The following is an 18,731-nucleotide window of genomic DNA, read 5'->3' as shown; positions in this document are numbered from 1 at the left end:
CTTCAACAGCTTCAAACTTCACAACCCATCCAGTTACCGAAGGACCTTCAGCTGGGCCCTCTACACATGGTGCCACCTCTCAAGAAGTGAGTTCTACACCACATTCAACTGCAGAAACGTCATCAACTGAATCAAATGCAACATCCTTTACAACACCCACATCTCACTCCAACACAACTTGGGAAGCTTCAACAGCTTCAAACTTCACAACCCATCCAGTCACAGAAGGACCTTCAGCTGACCACTCTACACATGGTGCCACCTCTCCAGAAGTGAGTTCTACACCACATTCAACTGCAGAAACTTCATCAACTGAATCAAATGCAACATCCTTTACAACACCCGCATCTCACTCCAACACAACTTGGGAAGCTTCAACAGCTTCAAACTTCACAACCCATCCAGTAACCGAAGGACCTTCAGCTGAGCCCTCTACACATGGTGCCACCACTCCAGAAGTGAGTTCTACACCACATTCGACTGCAGAAACTTCATCATCTGAAACAAATGCAACAGCCTTTACAACACCCGCATCTCACTCCAACACAACTTCGGAAGCTTCAACAGCTTCAAACTTCACAACCCATCCAGTTACCGAAGGACCTTCAGCTGAGCCCTCTACACATGGTGCCACCTCTCAAGAAGTGAGTTCTACACCACTTTCAACTGCAGAAACGTCATCAACTGAATCAAATGCAACATCCTTTACAACACCCACATCTCACTCCAACACAACTTGGGAAGCTTCAACAGCTTCAAACTTCACAACCCATCCAGTCACAGAGGGACCTTCAGCTGAGCCCTCTACACATGGTGCCACCTCTCCGGAAGTGAGTTCTACACCACATTCGACTGCAGAAACATCATCGTCTGAATCAAATGCAACTTCCTTTACAACACCCGCATCTCACTCCAACACAACTTGGGAAGCTTCAACAGCTTCAAGCTTCACAACCCATCCAGTTACCGAAGGACCTTCAGCTGAGCACTCTACACATGGTGCCACCACTCCAGAAGTGAGTTCTACACCACATTCGACTGCAGAAACTTCATCATCTGAAACAAATGCAACAGCCTTTACAACACCCGCATCTCACTCCAACACAACTTGGGAAGCTTCAACAGCTTCAAACTTCACAACCCATCCAGTCACCGAAGGACCTTCAGCTGAGCCCTCTACACATGGTTCCACCTCTCCAGAAGTGAGTTCTACACCACATTCAACTGCAGAAACTTCATCAACTGAATCAAATGCAACATCCTTTACAACACCCACATCTCACTCCAACACAACTTGGGAAGCTTCAACAGCTTCAAACTTCACAACCCATCCAGTCACAGAAGGACCTTCAGCTGAGCCCTCTACACATGGTGCCACCTCTCCAGAAGTGAGTTCTACACCGCATTCCACTGCAGAAACGTCATCAACTGAATCAAATGCAACATCCTTTACAACACCCGCATCTCACTCCAACACAACTTCGGAAGCTTCAACAGCTTCAAACTTCACAACCCATCCAGTTACCGAAGGACCTTCAGCTGGGCCCTCTACACATGGTGCCACCTCTCAAGAAGTGAGTTCTACACCACATTCAACTGCAGAAACGTCATCAACTGAATCAAATGCAACATCCTTTACAACACCCGCATCTCACTCCAACACAACTTGGGAAGCTTCAACAGCTTCAAACTTCACAACCCATCCAGTCACCGAAGGACCTTCAGCTGAGCCCTCTACACATGGTGCCACCTCTCCAGAAGTGAGTTCTACACCACATTCAACTGCAGAAACGTCATCAACTGAATCAAATGCAACATCCTTTACAACACCCGCATCTCACTCCAACACAACTTGGGAAGCTTCAACAGCTTCAAACTTCACAACCCATCCAGTAACCGAAGGACCTTCAGCTGAGCCCTCTACACATGGTGCCACCTCTCAAGAAGTGAGTTCTACTCCACATTCAACTGCAGAAACGTCATCAACTGAATCAAATGCAACATCCTTTACAACACCCACATCTCATTCCAACACAACTTGGGAAGCTTCAACAGCTTCAAACTTCACAACCCATCCAGTCACAGAAGGACCTTCAGCTGAGCCCTCTACACATGGTGCTACCTCTCCAGAAGTGAGTTCTACACCACATTCAACTTCAGAAACGTCATCAACTGAATCAAATGCAACATCCTTTACAACACCCGCATCTCACTCAAACACAACTTCGGAAGCTTCAACAGCTTCAAACTTCACAACTCATCCAGTAACTGAAGGACCTTCAGCTGAGCCCTCTACACATGGTGCCACCACTCCAGAAGTGAGTTCTAAACCGCATTCCACTGCAGAAACGTCATCAACTGAATCAAATGCAACATCCTTTACAACACCCGCATCTCACTCCAACACAACTTGGGAAGCTTCAACAGCTTCAAACTTCACAACCCATCCAGTAACTGAAGGACCTTCAGCTGAGCCCTCTACACATGGTGCCACCTCTCCAGAAGTGAGTTCTACTCCACATTCAACTGCAGAAACATCATCAACTGAATCAAACGCAACATCCTTTACAACACCCGCATCTCACTCCAACACAACTTGGGAAGCTTCAACAGCTTCAAACTTCACAACCCATCCAGTCTCCAAAGGACCTTCAGGTATGCCCTCTACACATGGTGCCACCACTCCAGAAGTGAGTTCTACACCGCATTCTACTGCAGAAACGGCTTCACAGTCCACTTCAATGTCACATCCTGTCACTTTAGTTCCTTTAAGTACTTCCTCTACAGACGCAGCTCATAAAACGCCCTTTACCTCGACGTCTGCTTCAACTGCAGGGACTTTGACAACAGCAGCCCCTTCGACAACAACCGTCACCCAAGCAACAACTAAAAAACTGTGCAGTGAGTCGGACTGCGACTGCAATGGGGCTCCTTGTGTCTACAATGAAACATCTGGACAATGTCAATGTAACTGCCTTGAGTTCACAGAAGGAAAAAACTGCATTAATGGGCAGAATGAAACCACAGTTGTTATAGGTAAGATTTTTTTCAGATGAATTTTTATATAATGTTATGGGTGGGCCTGGGTTTGCTCTTCCTATTATTGTCTAATTAATCTGTTAAAAGTTGTCTGGTTTCTGTTTTTTTTATAATCCTATTTCGTAAGATGTTTTTTTTTCGCGTAGTGATCTTTTCTCATTATGACTTACAGATAAGAAAACTGTGCCGACAAGAAACGTGAGCGTTTCTCTGAGTATAAACAAGTCCTTTAATTCCAGTCTGACAGACCCTTCATCTGACCTCTACCAGCAGTATGTTCGAATGATAAAACCCGAGGTAAGCCAGAGAAGGTTTAGGATCATTTATTTACTTTTTCATTTCAATTCCAACTTGTGCAAAGAGGAGCTTGAGATGAAGATGTATTCGTTTATTTGTTCACTGGTAACATCTGGGCTATGTAAAGAACATACTTCTTTGTATAGAGTTAGAGAAAGGGGTAGTTATGTTAACAATTCTCATGCTAAGGTAAAGGAATTGGGAGGTACTAGTGGGTCTGCAGAATCCCTCTGACCAGGAACACCTCAGGACCCCGGGCCCCCATTTGTTTTCCATGATTTACACCGCAGCACACTCCAGTGCATTATGAAAATGAATAGGATGATTTATTCCATGTGCAAAATGATTTTTCCCTGTTGTGTGTTTTTTTTTTAAATGTATTTATGAATGTATTTATTTTGCAGCTCGAAAGACTGTGTAGGCAGGCATCTCCACAAAACTTCAAACAAGTGATAATCACTGGTTTCAGGTAAGTTCCACTTTCTAGTTTAAAAAACGCGTTCATGAGCTTGCATCACACTTCCACACATCGTCTCACACGAAGTTCAGATTCGATTGCAGCTTAATTCCCCTTTCATTTTAAAACCTCCTTCTCTTTAACAATCAATCGAACGACAACTCTCCTACAAGTATCGAATGTACCTGGATACTAATTTGCATGGTACTGTAGTAGCTAATATATGTTTATTGCTTATTCTTTGTCTTTGCAGGAATGGCAGCATTGTTACAGAAAGTTTAGTGACATACAACTACCCCAACCAGGACTCAGAGATACAGTACCTTAACAATCAATTAGTGGCTGTGTTAAATTCGATTTTAAACGACACGACCAATCTCCGTAACCTGAGTGCTGCTGTTAACGCACCAGTAAATCTGCTAAACACCACTGGAGAAACCCCAGCTATAACAAGTAAGTACTGCTTCACTGTGTGGTGCAGCAGCTCAGGTCAGGTGACTGGTCCTGTGTTCTTTATTATAAGAAAACAGAGAGCACTCTTACTGTAAGATCAATGTGAACTTTTACCTCCATCAAAGTCAGTGCTCATATATCGAGGATGCAATGAGTAAGGTTAGCCAAATAACTGACGAGTGAAACGTGACATGTATGTGTAATGGGCAGTGTCAGGTGTGGCACTGCCGTTACGGATTCTGTACCGCCCCCTGGCAGCGAGATGAGTTTTAAAGCTGTGCAGCCAGGAATGCAGACGAGCCCGGCTCTTTTGCATTGTGGTCAAGATGCTTGCTTGCAGTGCGCGGGGGCGGGTCGCAGGTTCACAGGTTTGGTTTAATTACTTTTTTATTCTTTCTTTCCTAGACATCACAGAATTGAAACCCTTCGTTGACAAATGCAGTCTAAATTACGCAAACTACACAATCGAAGTCGTCAATGAAAGTCTGACATGCGTGGGACCCTGCGGCAGAATAGCCGATTACTGCTCTTACAAAGGCAGCTGCTACAATCGGCCACAAGGACCAGTGTGCACGTAAGAGCAATGCTTTACCTTCTAACGTGTGGGGCACGTCCCTCGCTAGGGATCATCTGATCTATCACATCGATACAGGGCTCATGTTTGCAGTCAGAATGAGAAGTTCAATTCTTCGACAAGAAGCCTTCCTCAGTGTCTTCGAGATTACACTACCACTGCATGCGTTACATCCATAGATGTTTTACGTGCTGAAGTTTTTTTTTTCTATTGTAACAGACCGGCCTTTTTATGACATTAAACTTTATATACTTATTAAAAACCCATAAAAAGCCCTTCTTCGTTGTGTTAGTCTGCAAATGTTTTTGGATCTCTGTGACAGAAATACAATGAGTTCTGGTGATAAATCTTCCTCCCGACCTGTGAGGGCGCTAAAGAACGGGAGGAGAAGTATCTGGAAGGGCTGGCCTGACAGTTCGTTTCCGGGACCGGAAAGTGGGTCAGCCTGGAAGGAAGCGAGACTCTGTTGTAAGACCGTATTGATTTGACAGGTAAACAAGGGGCAGCTGCAAGTAATAAGGCAGCTGCAACCGTTTACCTAGATATCATGCGGGATTACATATAGGGGCCAGGGTAACGCTGTTCTTTTCCTTCGTTTGGGTTAAGCCAAGGACCGAGAAGGACGGTATAGAGTGAAGTGCTGTATTACTCTGTAAAGAGTTGAGTGTGTGTGTGTTTTTGTTTGTTTATTGCTGTACAATAACTGTCTGTGTTTTGAAACCACCAGACAGCTAAAGCACATCCGGAGCTGTCGCCGTGGGCCAGCACCAACCGGATCACCACCTCACAACTGTCACCGAATAAAAAGTGTATTCATTCACCACCAGCACGACTGCACGCACCCGGGACGGGTGAACGTGTTTTTGTTTTGTTATTCAGGACTGTAACCTGTCGTTTCATCCCCGCGCTCTACACATCGTTGTGTATTGCCGGGGCTTATTATTTACGGTCGCTAGACCAGGATTTAAAATAAATAAAAACATTTGTCACTGGATTACCGTTGTCTGCCTGTCACTCCTGCACCGCATCACCGCTACACCTGTTCCCCTTACTAACCACTTTGCCACACGTGGTGTCAGACTACGGGATCATGGACCGCAACGCACTGGCGGAGCTGCTGCAGGCGCTGGAGAGCAGGCGCGACGCAGAGGAGAGAAGGAGGGAGGAGCGCTACACGGCGCTCATTGAACGGGTAGGGCTGGCCGTTGCTGCAGCGACGACCCCTACCACAACACCGCTGATGTCGCCCCCGAAGGCACGGGCAATGAAGATGTCGGCGGAGGATGACCCGGAGGCGTATTTGGTGGCGTTCGAGCGGCTGGCTACCGCGGCGGCTTGGCCGCGGGAGTTCTGGGCCAGCCAGTTGGGACCCTGCCTGATTGGGGAGGCTCAGGCAGCCTACCAAGCCATGAGCGACCATCACGCCACCGATTATGACTTGGTCAAGCAGGCTATCCTCCGCCGGCTGAACATCACCACGGAGACCCACCGGGCGCGATTTAGGGAGTACCGGAGAGCCCCGGAGACACGCCCCAGGGTGGTTGCAGAGCGGTTGTGCGACCACATGGTGCATTGGCTGACCCCCGGGAAGAAGACCGCCCAGCAGATGGGGGAAGCCATTGTGGTAGAGCAATTCTGCCATGTGGTCGGCGCCGAAACCCAGGCGTGGATACGGCGCCACAACCCCGACACCCTGGAGGAGGCGGTCAAACTGGCCGAAGACTTCGAGGACTCCCTGACCTCTGCCCGGATCGGGATCCTGTCGGCCCCTGCCCTTCGGAGCAGCAGACCTCTCCCTCCCTCTCCTCCAACACCACCACCACCACCCCCCACGTTCCAGGGACCCAGACCTCCCAGAGCACCGACCCCATTGGGCCCCCTTGCCTCCCCCCCATGGAGACCAAGGTTGGCCCCCAGCTGGGGTAGAGGTGCTGCCCCTGCCCCGTTGCCATACCAGCAGCGGGACAGATTTCTGACCTATGCCCCCTCTGTCCCTCCTATCTGTTTTAGGTGCCACCAGCCGGGACATCTGGCCAGGTCATGCCCCGCTGCCATGGAGTGTGACGTGGCCGCGTGCAATTGGGCACCTGAAACTGGTAAGCGTGGGGAATATGGTCGGGAGGGGCCTTGTTTGATTAATGTTGTGTTAGGGAATGTGAAAACCCACGCATTAGTGGACACAGGGTGTGAGCAAACCTTGATTAGGACAGCTCTCCTGGGCGGTGTGTCGTGGCGGCCACGAGGTCAGGTGGCCATCTCCTGTATCCATGGAGACACGGCGGCATACCCCACATTAAAAGTATATTTATCGGTAGGACCGATAAAACGTCACCTTGTAGTCGGGGTGGCGGAAAGGTTGCCACACCCAGTTATTCTGGGTCGAGACTGGCCAAAATTCAAAGAATTGATGCAAACAATGGCAGTCTCAGCCACACACGTAAACGTGGCAGAAAAAAAAAAAAAAGAGGAACGAATTGGTGATGTGTTTCCTTTTCACACTGAAATGTTTTCCCCTCTTTTCCGTCCTAGAAAAACAAATAAGGAGAGACGGACCGCGAAATGGGAGGGAGCATTTGTGAGACAAGGCTGGGGTCTGGTGGGAGAGTGCTGCAATGGTAACAAACGCCAGTCGAAGGGAGTGGGAACGCAGTGTGACCGAGAGAGCGAGGTTACTGGACCGACTAGAGCAGAGGTTATTCCAGCCCCTCTCAATGTACCGGACCCGTGGTACTCAAGCGCGGACCTAGTGTGGGGCCAACAAAACGACCCGTCACTGGTGCACGCTTGGGGGCAGGTCCGGTCCATTGAAGGTAAGGATGTTGACGGCGCTGGGGCGCTAGTATATCCACATTTCAGTATCAAGGGGCAATTACTATATAGGGTAAACCTAGCCGCGGGCACAGGACAGCCTGTAACACAATTGTTGGTTCCCCCGTCTTGTCGGACCGAGGTCATGAGGCTGGCGCATGATATCCCTTTTGCGGGGCACCTCGGAGCCGAGAAGACGAGGGAACGGATATTGGCTCGATTCTATTGGGTAGGTCTTCATACTGATGTGTCGAGATATGTAGCCACCTGCCCAGACTGCCAGCGAGTAGCGCCGGGTCGAGTGCGCCCCGCCCCTTTGGTCCCACTGCCGATTATTTCCACTCCTTTCGAGCGCATTGCAATGGACATAGTCGGCCCTTTGCTACCTTCTGACTCCGGGTATACGCACATTTTAGTAGTGGTGGATTATGCAACGCGATACCCGGAGGCAGTTCCATTGAGGTCCACTAGTGCCGCTGCAATAGCCACCGAGTTAGCACAGATTATGGCCAGAGTAGGGATCCCCAAGGAGATTTTGACCGATCACGGAACTAACTTTTTGTCCAATACGTTACAGCAGGTGTACAAAATATTAAAAATACGTCCCATCAGGACGTCCGTTTATCATCCACAATCGGACGGTCTGGTGGAACGTTTTAATCAGACCTTAAAGTCGATGCTGAGGCGATTTGTGACACAAGAGCAGAAACATTGGGCATCACTTCTCCCCTACCTCCTTTTTGCAGTGAGAGAAGTGCCGCAGAGTTCAACGGGGTTCTCCCCCTTTGAGCTCCTGTACGGCCGGCAGCCTCGCGGCATTCTCGACCTGCTGAGAGAGGGGTGGGAGGAGCACAAAGGCTCGTCTAAAAATGTAGTGAAGTATGTGCTCCTACTCCGAGATCGCCTGGATTTGGTCGGTCGTTTGGCCCAAGACAACCTCAGATCGGCTCAGCACCGACAAGAGCAGCATTATAACAAAAATGCACGGATTCGAACCTTTCGACCAGGGGACAAGGTAATGCTGCTACTTCCCTCATCAGAGTCAAAACTGTGTGCTAAATGGCAGGGGCCGTATGAGGTGATTCGGGCTATAGGGAAAGTAAATTATGAAATTAGACAGCCCGATCGCCGGAATGAACGTGAAATTTACCACATTAATTTGTTGAAGCCCTGGCAGGCAAGAGAGGTCTTATTTATAGCCCCAGGCAATATGGAGGATGATTTAGGTCCCTGTCCAGAGACCCCGAGCACAAGAGCGATTTCGATGGGGGAACAATTAGTTCCGGATCAGCAAAGAGAGCTGCGTAAGCTTATTGAGGAGTTCAGCGATGTTTTTTCTGATGTGCCCGGCAGGACGAACTTAGTTGAATATGACATTATCTCTCCCCCAGGTGTCACAGTGCGAGAGAGACCGTACCGGATCCCGGAAAGTCGACGAAGTGGCGTTCGCAAAGAGGTACGGGATATGCTCGAGCTTGGAGTGATTGAACCTTCCAGGAGCGAGTGGTGCAGTCCTATTGTAATAGTGGCTAAGAAGGACGGCACCAACCGCTTCTGCGTAGATTTCAGAAAGGTGAATGCTATTGCCAAGTTCGATGCGTATCCCATGCCTCGGGTCGACGAACTTTTAGACAGACTGGGAAAAGCGAGGTTTATTTCCACTCTGGACCTGACGAAGGGATACTGGCAAATCCCTCTAACCCGCAGCTCCAGAGAGAAAACCGCATTTTCAACACCAGAGGGGCTGTTCCACTTTAAAACCATGCCGTTTGGGCTACATGGTGCGCCCGCTGCCTTTCAGAGACTGATGGACCAGGTTTTACGCCCACATCATGAATATGCAGCAGCGTATATTGATGACGTGGTGATTTACAGCTCCACCTGGCGAGAGCATTTGGCTAGGGTTGCAGCCGTTCTTCAGTCTCTAAGGGCAGCCCGGCTGACAGCTAACTTGAGAAAATGTGCGTTTGCCAAGACAGAGACTCAATATTTGGGATTTGTAATGGGAAATGGAAGGGTGAAACCTGTGGTCACCAAAATCCAGGCTTTGGTTGATGCAGCGATCCCCAAAACCAAGACTCAGGTGAGGTCACTACTGGGCTTAGCCGGTTATTACCGCCGCTTCATCCCCGAGTACGCCACAGTGGTTAACCCGTTAGTCGACCTCACCAAAAAGAGTGCTCCAAATTTAATTAAATGGTCAGCTGAGTGTCAGGGGGCGTTTGATACGATTAAGCGTAAACTTTGCCAGGCCCCCACTCTTATTACCCCAGATTTCACCAAGAGATTCATCCTCCACACCGACGCCTCGGATGTAGGTTTGGGTGCAGTCTTGTCCCAAAAAGTAGCTGGAGTAGAACACCCGATATTGTACCTGAGCAAAAAAATGTTACCTCGGGAGCGTAACTACTCCGTAGTCGAAAAAGAGTGTTTGGCCATTAAATGGGCTACTCACTCTTTACGATACTACCTGCTGGGACACTCATTTGATCTTGTCACAGACCACGCCCCACTCCAGTGGTTAAGCACCATGAAGGACAGCAATGCCCGGATAACTCGGTGGTATCTGGCGTTGCAGCCCTTCATGTACCATATGGTACACCGTGCGGGGAAAGACCACCAAAATGCGGATTATTTTTCCCGGGAGGGGGGAGCAATGGGAAAGGTAGATTTAGCCGAGTGTTCCTTCGGCTCCACTCTGAGCGGTGGGATATGTGACAGAAATACAATGAGTTCTGGTGATAAATCTTCCTCCCGACCTGTGAGGGCGCTAAAGAACGGGAGGAGAAGTATCTGGAAGGGCTGGCCTGACAGTTCGTTTCCGGGACCGGAAAGTGGGTCAGCCTGGAAGGAAGCGAGACTCTGTTGTAAGACCGTATTGATTTGACAGGTAAACAAGGGGCAGCTGCAAGTAATAAGGCAGCTGCAACCGTTTACCTAGATATCATGCGGGATTACATATAGGGGCCAGGGTAACGCTGTTCTTTTCCTTCGTTTGGGTTAAGCCAAGGACCGAGAAGGACGGTATAGAGTGAAGTGCTGTATTACTCTGTAAAGAGTTGAGTGTGTGTGTGTTTTTGTTTGTTTATTGCTGTACAATAACTGTCTGTGTTTTGAAACCACCAGACAGCTAAAGCACATCCGGAGCTGTCGCCGTGGGCCAGCACCAACCGGATCACCACCTCACAACTGTCACCGAATAAAAAGTGTATTCATTCACCACCAGCACGACTGCACGCACCCGGGACGGGTGAACGTGTTTTTGTTTTGTTATTCAGGACTGTAACCTGTCGTTTCATCCCCGCGCTCTACACATCGTTGTGTATTGCCGGGGCTTATTATTTACGGTCGCTAGACCAGGATTTAAAATAAATAAAAACATTTGTCACTGGATTACCGTTGTCTGCCTGTCACTCCTGCACCGCATCACCGCTACACCTGTTCCCCTTACTAACCACTTTGCCACAATCTCGCACCTATCTTTTAACGTCCTCCTGGCCTGTGAGAGATCAGCGGGTCGCTTTAGAGCCGAGCACATGGGAGAGTTGAGTGGAAAGGAGCTGGCTGGCTGACTTGGGCTGTGATAAGCAGATCGCTTTAGAGCCGAGCACATGGGAGAGTTGAGTGGAAAGGAGCTGGCTGGCTGACTTGGTCTGTGTCTTGTTTTCAGGTGCTTCGTGTCAGACTTCCAGCAGTACACTGGGACGCACTGCGAGCTGTATCAGAGGACGGCTGGGTTTTACGGAGTCCTCTTCGGCGTGCTCGGAGCTGCTCTGCTTCTCCTCATTGTGCTCATAGTGGCTGTCATAATACTGGCGAGGAAGAGGAAAGAGCCATGGTAGGTTTCTCTGCCTGTCAGCCGAGTGTCAAAACCAGACGAATGTTTTTAGCAAGGTACCTGAATACACAATAATGAGAGTTAAAAAGAAGCGACAGAACGGACTCACTGAAATGGGAAAAAAACACGGGCAACACACAAACAGAAGAGGTGTCTGTGTTGCTGTACACGCTCTCAGATCAGGGCTTGACTGGCTAACACTGCGTGTGTGAGCTTCAGCAGCCAGTTCCCCATATTACAACTATACACATTTAAAAGGTGCAGTCAGCAACTCCATACACAACAGCAAACTGTCCCAGTGAAACTGGCAACATATGATCACTCCAGAAAAGCTGTTTAGATTACACCCCCCACCCCAAAAATAAATAAATAATTATAACCATTGCAGCACATAACACAAAACAGTGAAAAAATGTATTGCGTCCTCATTAATTCTATCGCTATGCAAGTACTGTGGTTCAGCGTCCCTCCCTTGTGGCTCTTTCAGTCCATTCCAACCTGGTCCTAAATTACCCAATTATACAACTACTGTGGGTTTCGATTGAGCAGTTAGACCTGGTTGAAACAAGCTGCTGGGCTGCTCAGTTCAATAATTAAGAGCCTGGCTGGAAAAGGATCACGGAATGACTGGAAAGAGCCAGGAGTGAGGAACACTGCTCGTCTGTCCTCAGCAAGTTTGTCCTTTTTCTTTGCAGGAACAGCAACGCGCTTCATCCAAGACGATGGTTCTCATTGGACGAGGAGTATTTCAATTTTTCCCACACAGGTATGAGGGATCTTCACTCTTGACTGTAAAGACCGCTTGACGGATAAGCACAAGAGAAATCATTAGAGAGACCACAGTAGACTTCGTGAATACAGATCTGGCTGTTTAAGAAAAATGTATAAACCGTACTGCACCAAAAGAAAATGTGTTTCATGATTATTTCCTGAACTAGAAGAGCCATCACCTTTGGGTATCAAGGAAACGTAGGGTGAAATACAAATGTGATTTCCCCTTAGAGAATTCCTAGCTTTTTTCCGGAGTAGCCAAACATCCAAACATTTTGTCTACTTAAATTCAGATTTTGTGTTCGATTATCATATGTAAAGTTATGGGCGGACCTAAAAGAAATAAATAATAATTAATACATTTAGTTTTTTTGCCTCTAGATTTGGGTACCACAGCATCAGCCTCTGAAGGAGTTTCCGGGAGATCCGGAAGATATAACATGGGTGATAACCTCATGTTCTCCAATGAATTCACGCCAGGCGTTTTCAAACCTAACTTGGAAAACGTCGACACCTCACTAGACGTAGGTACCACGGTCAAAGAAGCTTAGCCCATTACATCACCTGGAACCAGAACCTCAGACACTTACTAGGTTAAATTCTCTGTGTTCACGTGAAAATGCAACATTCTAATACGTTTTTGGAAAAATGAAATATGATTTTTAAAAAAAACCAAACATTTGAAATCTTTATTATTTTTCTAAATTCTTGTGTCGTTGATTTGATCGTTGTGCACCCCGCCAGCTAGATTTTTATTTGTATTTTCATGTGTGAGCATTTTACAGCACTGTATAGCAATCAATACCTGTACGTGGTTATCCAGTGATTAAACACAGATACTATTTATTATTGATTTCTTAGCAGACACACTTATCCAGGGCGACTTACAATTGTTACAAGATATCACATTATTTTTACATACAATTACCCATTTATACAGTTGGGTTTTTACTGAAGCAATCTAGGTAAAGTACCTTGCTCAAGGGTACAGCAGCAGTGTCCCCACCGGGGATTGAACCCACAACCCTCCGGTCAAGAGTCTAGATACTAGCTATTGCTAATCCATTGAACCAATTAGACCTTCATCCAGACCCTGAAGCAGTTAATGATCTCATTGTACCTGTTAAACGTGGACTGGAATCACCCTCCAGGACCGGGCTTGACAACCCTAGCTTTAGAATAATGATACAATCAGGTTGGACATTTTGAATAAACTCACTAAATCTCTTTTTTACAGGTGAGGACGAAAAGGCCGGAGCTGACGCCTTCTAGCGACCAATAATGATTAGAGTTCCTGTTTACCTGCTCCTGAGAACGCTTATTTATTTATATGAAGAAAAGATTGTCTTGTCATTAACAAAAGCATGCATTTATATGAACCTAATTCATTCTGCACATCCAAACATGCCACTTTAGCCCACCTGTTGGATGTCTTTCTGAATAATAGTCAGAAACATTTTTGAAAGCTAAATCAAAATTCAGTTCTATAAAAAGGTCGTATTTCAATCATCAATCAGCTGCTAATTCTATTTTCTTTTTATTTGTTTACATATATGCTTTAGCGAACAAAGACAAAAGCCGTGGAGAGTACATGACGTCATTCATTTGAATATTCCGTGCTTTATTAACGCAAGCGCCATGCATGATTTTAACTGGATCCTGACATCATGTAACCTGTTGGGAGGAATGTATATTTATATTAATAGAACACTGAACTACAGTCTTTATCTAACCCTAATTTATTCAACATCTAATAATGTTTTCTACTGCAACAGATTGTTTTATTTTATTTTATATCTGAAAACGTACATTGTTGTGTAAATGTGTCATTTATAGTACCTGCCTGCGTGAAAAACTCACGGTGTGAGAATTTCAATTTTTGCTCGGTAGTCAGTAGAAACAACTGGCTCGCTCGTGTGAAAATGTTAGACCACTTTGTGCTTTAATTAAGCGTCTTAAACAACTTCTAAAAAGACATGCATTTCACCATGGGTGGCTCTGTAGTCCCTTTCTAGTACTATTTTAAATGAACTTATTAAAGTCACTATTTTAATTACACAATCCCTCATTTGCCTATGTTGAAAATGTTGCACGGCTGTATGCTGACTTTATAACATGTAACTAAATCAGAACGGTGTTACCTTGCAAGTGTATGACGCTTTACAAGCATGTGCCCATCTGTTTTACACGTGAACAAAAATACATTAAAAATATGAGTCTCGAAATTGAATTTTGTTTTTACTGTGCCTTCTGTTTACATTGTGATGGGTATGAAGCTACAGCTGGTTCGACCCGACATGAACCAAATGAGGCCAACAGCGTCACGAAGCAAAGGCGCATTCGGCTCAGCTGAACTACTGCACTGTGAGCGTTCCTTTGAGAAATCTGGTGACGTTGAGTTTCCTATCTCTGTATCTATTTTACAAGGCATGGAAGGTTTTTATTTATTTATTTATTTATTTATTTATTTTAAAGTTTTGGCAGTGCAAACCTTTTTCAGGACCAAATGGGATATATATATATATATATATATATATATATATATATATATATATATATATATATATATATATATATATATATATATATATATTATTGCATGTTTAAACGACTACTTTGCCTTGACTTTAAAGCTTGTACAGATCTACCATTAGATGGCACTAAATGCATAACAGGCATGTGATGCAGAACAGTGAACCTTTTACCAAAGCAGTGGATGAAAGGGCTCAGTGATTCACAAGGCTTCACTTTTTCCATCACTATTAAAGAGTGTTCTGTAGCACTTCAAGGCACTTTTCACATGTATTTAGTTAAGGGTACTCAGAAAAGCCCACAAAGCAATCAGGCAAAAAGGACGGAAATCAAGCAGCCAGCGAAACAGCAATGCTATTCAGCACACTTATTAAGCAACATAAATCAAATTATTTGCAAATACCTTTCCACTTTCCATTGGCTCTGCTTCCTAAACCCCAGAGTGAGCAGGCAGGCTAGTTGCTGCCTTTTATACACACATCAGCATCCCTGACTCCAGATTAAACGTCTCATCCACGGATTGGACCACCAATCAACGCCCACAGTTTCCTCCATTCCATCCACATTCTCACATGGAAATGAACATGCGTTCAAATCAAGGCTCAGAATGAACCCTTTCCTGGGTTCGGTTAATATACACATTTAATAAGGACAACGAGCACTGTGGAACATGTATCAGATTAAGTTAAAACACATTTTAAAAAGAATATAAGGATCAGGCTGTTGCTGGGTGAGTTGGGTGGAATAATGATGCCCGTTAATCGGTGAATATGGAAGTGAATGAAAACGAGTACCGGTACAGAATAAAGAAGCTATTTACACAAATACAAACTATATTTACATGTGAGGGGGTTTCACCCAGCCACACCCACCCCCCTGGTATACCCATTAAGACGCATCAAAGAAGCACTAGGGTCACATTGTGAGGAGTATTTCATTACCTTGGAGACAGTAAGAAAACACAATCTTCCATTTACAAAGAATTGCAGAATATTTGCAGCGTATCTTCACTGCCTTTGATTTGCTGATGTATCAATGGCAGTTCTGCAGATAAGGATCTGGTAATGTTGCAGGTCATGCATTCAGGCAGGTAGCATCCCTCATAACAGTGGACCAGAGCAGAGTGTAATACAGCACGGTGAGCACTGTAAAGAATAACGGGATACAGTAAAGCATATTAATAAGCAAATCAGGGTCAACTATGGTAAAGGCATAGCATAACCATGGGAAAAGCATGGGAACACTGCGAAATGACCCTGCAGAAATACTGTGATTTACCATGTGTGCATTCAGAGACATCAGGGACAGAGACGCCTGTATTGCATACAATGGCCACTAGATGGCCTCGTTGCTTTTCCTTTAAAATTAGAACGTGCATACCGCCAGCTTTTCCAGTGCCGTTTTCATTAACCCATTAAGTGCCATGGTCCTCATTTGAGGACAGGCTGTTTTGTCATTTTTGTAAGCGCCTGTTTAACCAGCATCTACCTGCTATTCGAATTTTCTCTTGAGCTATATTGTAACTCAAAGGCAACTGTTAATCCTGCAAACATAGCCCTTCAGATGCTTTTCTGACACCTCGATATCAAATAAGATATTTCAGCAGTGCGTACAGCACAGGAGACAGCAGTGGTTAGCAGTGTGTTTGCTCTAACCATTAGGGTGTAACACATTAATGTTTACTCAACCCCTACAGGCAAACTCTGTCATCCATGACTCTACAATTATTCACCGGTATAGGATGTAGTCATACTAAAATAAACTTTTTCATTCTTATTATTAACAAGCGTTTTGAGCAGAAGTCCTTCCCGGTGTCTCATGCTTTGTCTCTCCGTGGGTGTTTTCCTGGTAGCCCTATTCAAGAAAGGAATTCAGATAAATACCCCACTTCTGAAGAAATAAATACAATGCCAGTGGGAAGCCACAGTTAACCAGGTAACAGCTAACATGCAAAAGCAAAGAATTCCACATGCTTGTGGTCTGGTTAAACCAGACAGCTTTTAATCACTGTTTTTGTTGTGGTTTGTTTCCATGCATTAGGGTTAGTGGTAGAGATGGGGGTTGGTTTCTGTATCCTCTAGGTATTGCTTTAGCAGCTGCGCTATGACAACAATCGCAGCACTGCATGGTCGGTATGTGGGACATAAAGATTGATTCGTGTCCGCTAACATGTAAAGAATAGTACTTCAAATGATGCATGCATCCCTATTTGAAAAAAAAAGTGCCTGATTGATGTTGCTGCAGCTTGCCCTCAGGAAAGTAAACACAGTTTGAGGTCTGTGTCTTTATTTATTTCCATTGAACCCGTTTGTTTGACTAATAATTGCTATTGCAGATTTGTGGGGCTGGTCATTGATCACAGACTCTCCCCACGTCCCCACCCACATACATGAAAAACACTCTTACTCTCTGGAGATCGCTGGAGGTCAAGGTTCGAGCCCGCTGTAGCTGGTTTGTGGATTAGGGATTAGGTTGTGTTGGGAATGGCTGAACTTGGACATCCATCAGGAAGCTCAAACCAAAATGGGAAAGGAATGAACCCCAGAAGATAACTCTGGAGACAACGCCTTGTCTAAACATCTGCCTTCCCCTTCGTAACATGCCTTAAACTCAGAAACACTTTGAAAGACAAGTGCTCTGACTAGCAAACTTTTGAAATGTCTCTAAATCAGGTATTGTAGGTATGTTTCGTCTCAATTCAAGTGGATCTGACGCTGGCAGATCTTTCATTCATAACTGGAAAACACTCAATAGGTCAACATGCTAAAAGAAAGTGAACAAATTCACTGAGGTTCTGGGGGTCTACGCTCCTGCATGGAGTGGTCCACAATCACTCTATAATGCCCGTGGCCACACAGCCTTCAGAACATAAGAACATTAACGAACGAGAGGAGGCCATTCAGTCCATCAGAGCTCGTCCGGTTTCTGGTAGCTGATTGGTCTCAGAACTTTGTCGAGTCGGGTCTTAAAGAATCTAAGTGATTCTGCCTCAACGCCATGACTGGATAGCCCTTTCCACACCCTCACCAAGAAGTGTCTCCTTCCCTCTGTCACAAGTCATGGAATAAAAGTCTCTGACTCTATGGCCGAAGAAAATTAGACCCCTAACGCCCCAACTGGGTTCAGGAAACATCCCATTGGGATACCATTACAATCCCAGTGTATTCCTCTGAAGAAATCCTTGCAAGGAGAAGCATTAGTGAAGCACAGCGTAACCAGCAAGCTTCACACAGGATTGGAGTAATCCTGACGAGCTAGCACACAGTCTGGAACTGCAATGTGAGAACCGGGGCGACGCTGGTTATGTCTACAGAATTATTAAATGAATGAATAAATAGATTCCTGTAACCGGTGCTATAAAACCCTTCCCAGATCCTCTTGCAATCTGACCTGATAATACTGGCCGAAGTTTGCTCTGATTACTTAATCGCGGCTCAACATCAGCTATTTACAAACTGTAACAGTTCCAGGAACTGCAATGAAAGACAAGCAACCACTCCAAAAGAGTAAGCAACGCGAGGTAAGGCCGCAGGAATGAAGACTGCAGGAATGAATTGAACAGGGATCCCTGAGCGTGTCTCACACTGCCTAGCCACGCTGTTTATTTTTGAAACCCTTTTATCTCTTCTAGGCTGACAAGCAGCGGTTTGGTTTACTTTGGGCATGGGGCTGGCTGAAGGAGGACTGTGGTAATTCCATGGATAGGAACAGCGGGAGACCCCGGGGGAGACCCCAAAGGGGGTCGTTTACGGCTAACCACCCAAGAATGTTTAAACAACTGCTACTGTAGATTGACTTTCCCTAGACGGTGCTCTGCATCCCCTAATTCTGTCACAGGATTTGAATGAATGAATGAATGAATGAATGAAGATCCCGTAAGAAAAATTATTGACGTACACAAGTAAAAACAAACTAAATGTTTAAACAAATATATATGGTTACAGAAATCTGTTTCCACACCT

At 45.7% G+C, this 18,731-nt stretch overlaps 1 protein-coding gene across 3 annotated transcripts; it reads left to right on the top strand.

The window, feature by feature from the left end:
* The first annotated feature begins 1,554 nt into the window (after positions 1–1,554).
* LOC117963600 (mucin-3B-like) lies at positions 1,555–14,582 on the top strand. Of its 3 annotated transcripts, XM_058992975.1 has the most exons (9): positions 1,555–3,036; positions 3,212–3,336; positions 3,741–3,805; positions 4,047–4,246; positions 4,652–4,820; positions 11,299–11,466; positions 12,162–12,232; positions 12,619–12,761; positions 13,475–14,582. In XM_058992975.1, the coding sequence occupies exons 1-9, from the start codon at positions 2,658–2,660 to the stop codon at positions 13,517–13,519; spliced, it is 1,365 nt and encodes a 454-aa protein (XP_058848958.1). In that variant the 5' UTR covers positions 1,555–2,657; the 3' UTR covers positions 13,520–14,582. The 3 variants fall into 3 exon arrangements, 2 of the variants coding, with proteins under 2 accessions (XP_058848958.1, XP_058848959.1); XR_009307834.1 differs by lacking the exons at positions 1,555–3,036; positions 3,212–3,336; positions 3,741–3,805; ... (3 more) ...; positions 12,619–12,761; positions 13,475–14,582 and adding an exon at positions 5,146–10,686 and having other exon boundaries at positions 11,299–11,409; XM_058992976.1 differs by lacking the exons at positions 1,555–3,036; positions 3,212–3,336; positions 3,741–3,805; ... (3 more) ...; positions 12,619–12,761; positions 13,475–14,582 and adding an exon at positions 5,152–6,916 and having other exon boundaries at positions 10,755–11,541.
* Positions 14,583–18,731: the final 4,149 nt, after the last annotated feature.

Source organism: Acipenser ruthenus, chromosome 20 (genome assembly GCF_902713425.1).
Source record: "Acipenser ruthenus chromosome 20, fAciRut3.2 maternal haplotype, whole genome shotgun sequence".
NCBI lineage: Eukaryota > Metazoa > Chordata > Actinopteri > Acipenseriformes > Acipenseridae > Acipenser > Acipenser ruthenus.
This window is presented reverse-complemented; position numbering and strand designations above follow the sequence as displayed.

Coding starts and splice junctions, on each gene's coding strand:
- LOC117963600 (XM_058992975.1), top strand. CDS start 2,658: ATGCCCTCTACACATGGTGCCACCACTCCAGAAGTGAGTTCTACACCG. Junction 3,337..3,740: donor TTCGAATGATAAAACCCGAG/GTAAGCCAGAGA, acceptor TTTATTTTGCAG/CTCGAAAGACTGTGTAGGCA. Junction 4,247..4,651: donor AGAAACCCCAGCTATAACAA/GTAAGTACTGCT, acceptor TTTCTTTCCTAG/ACATCACAGAATTGAAACCC.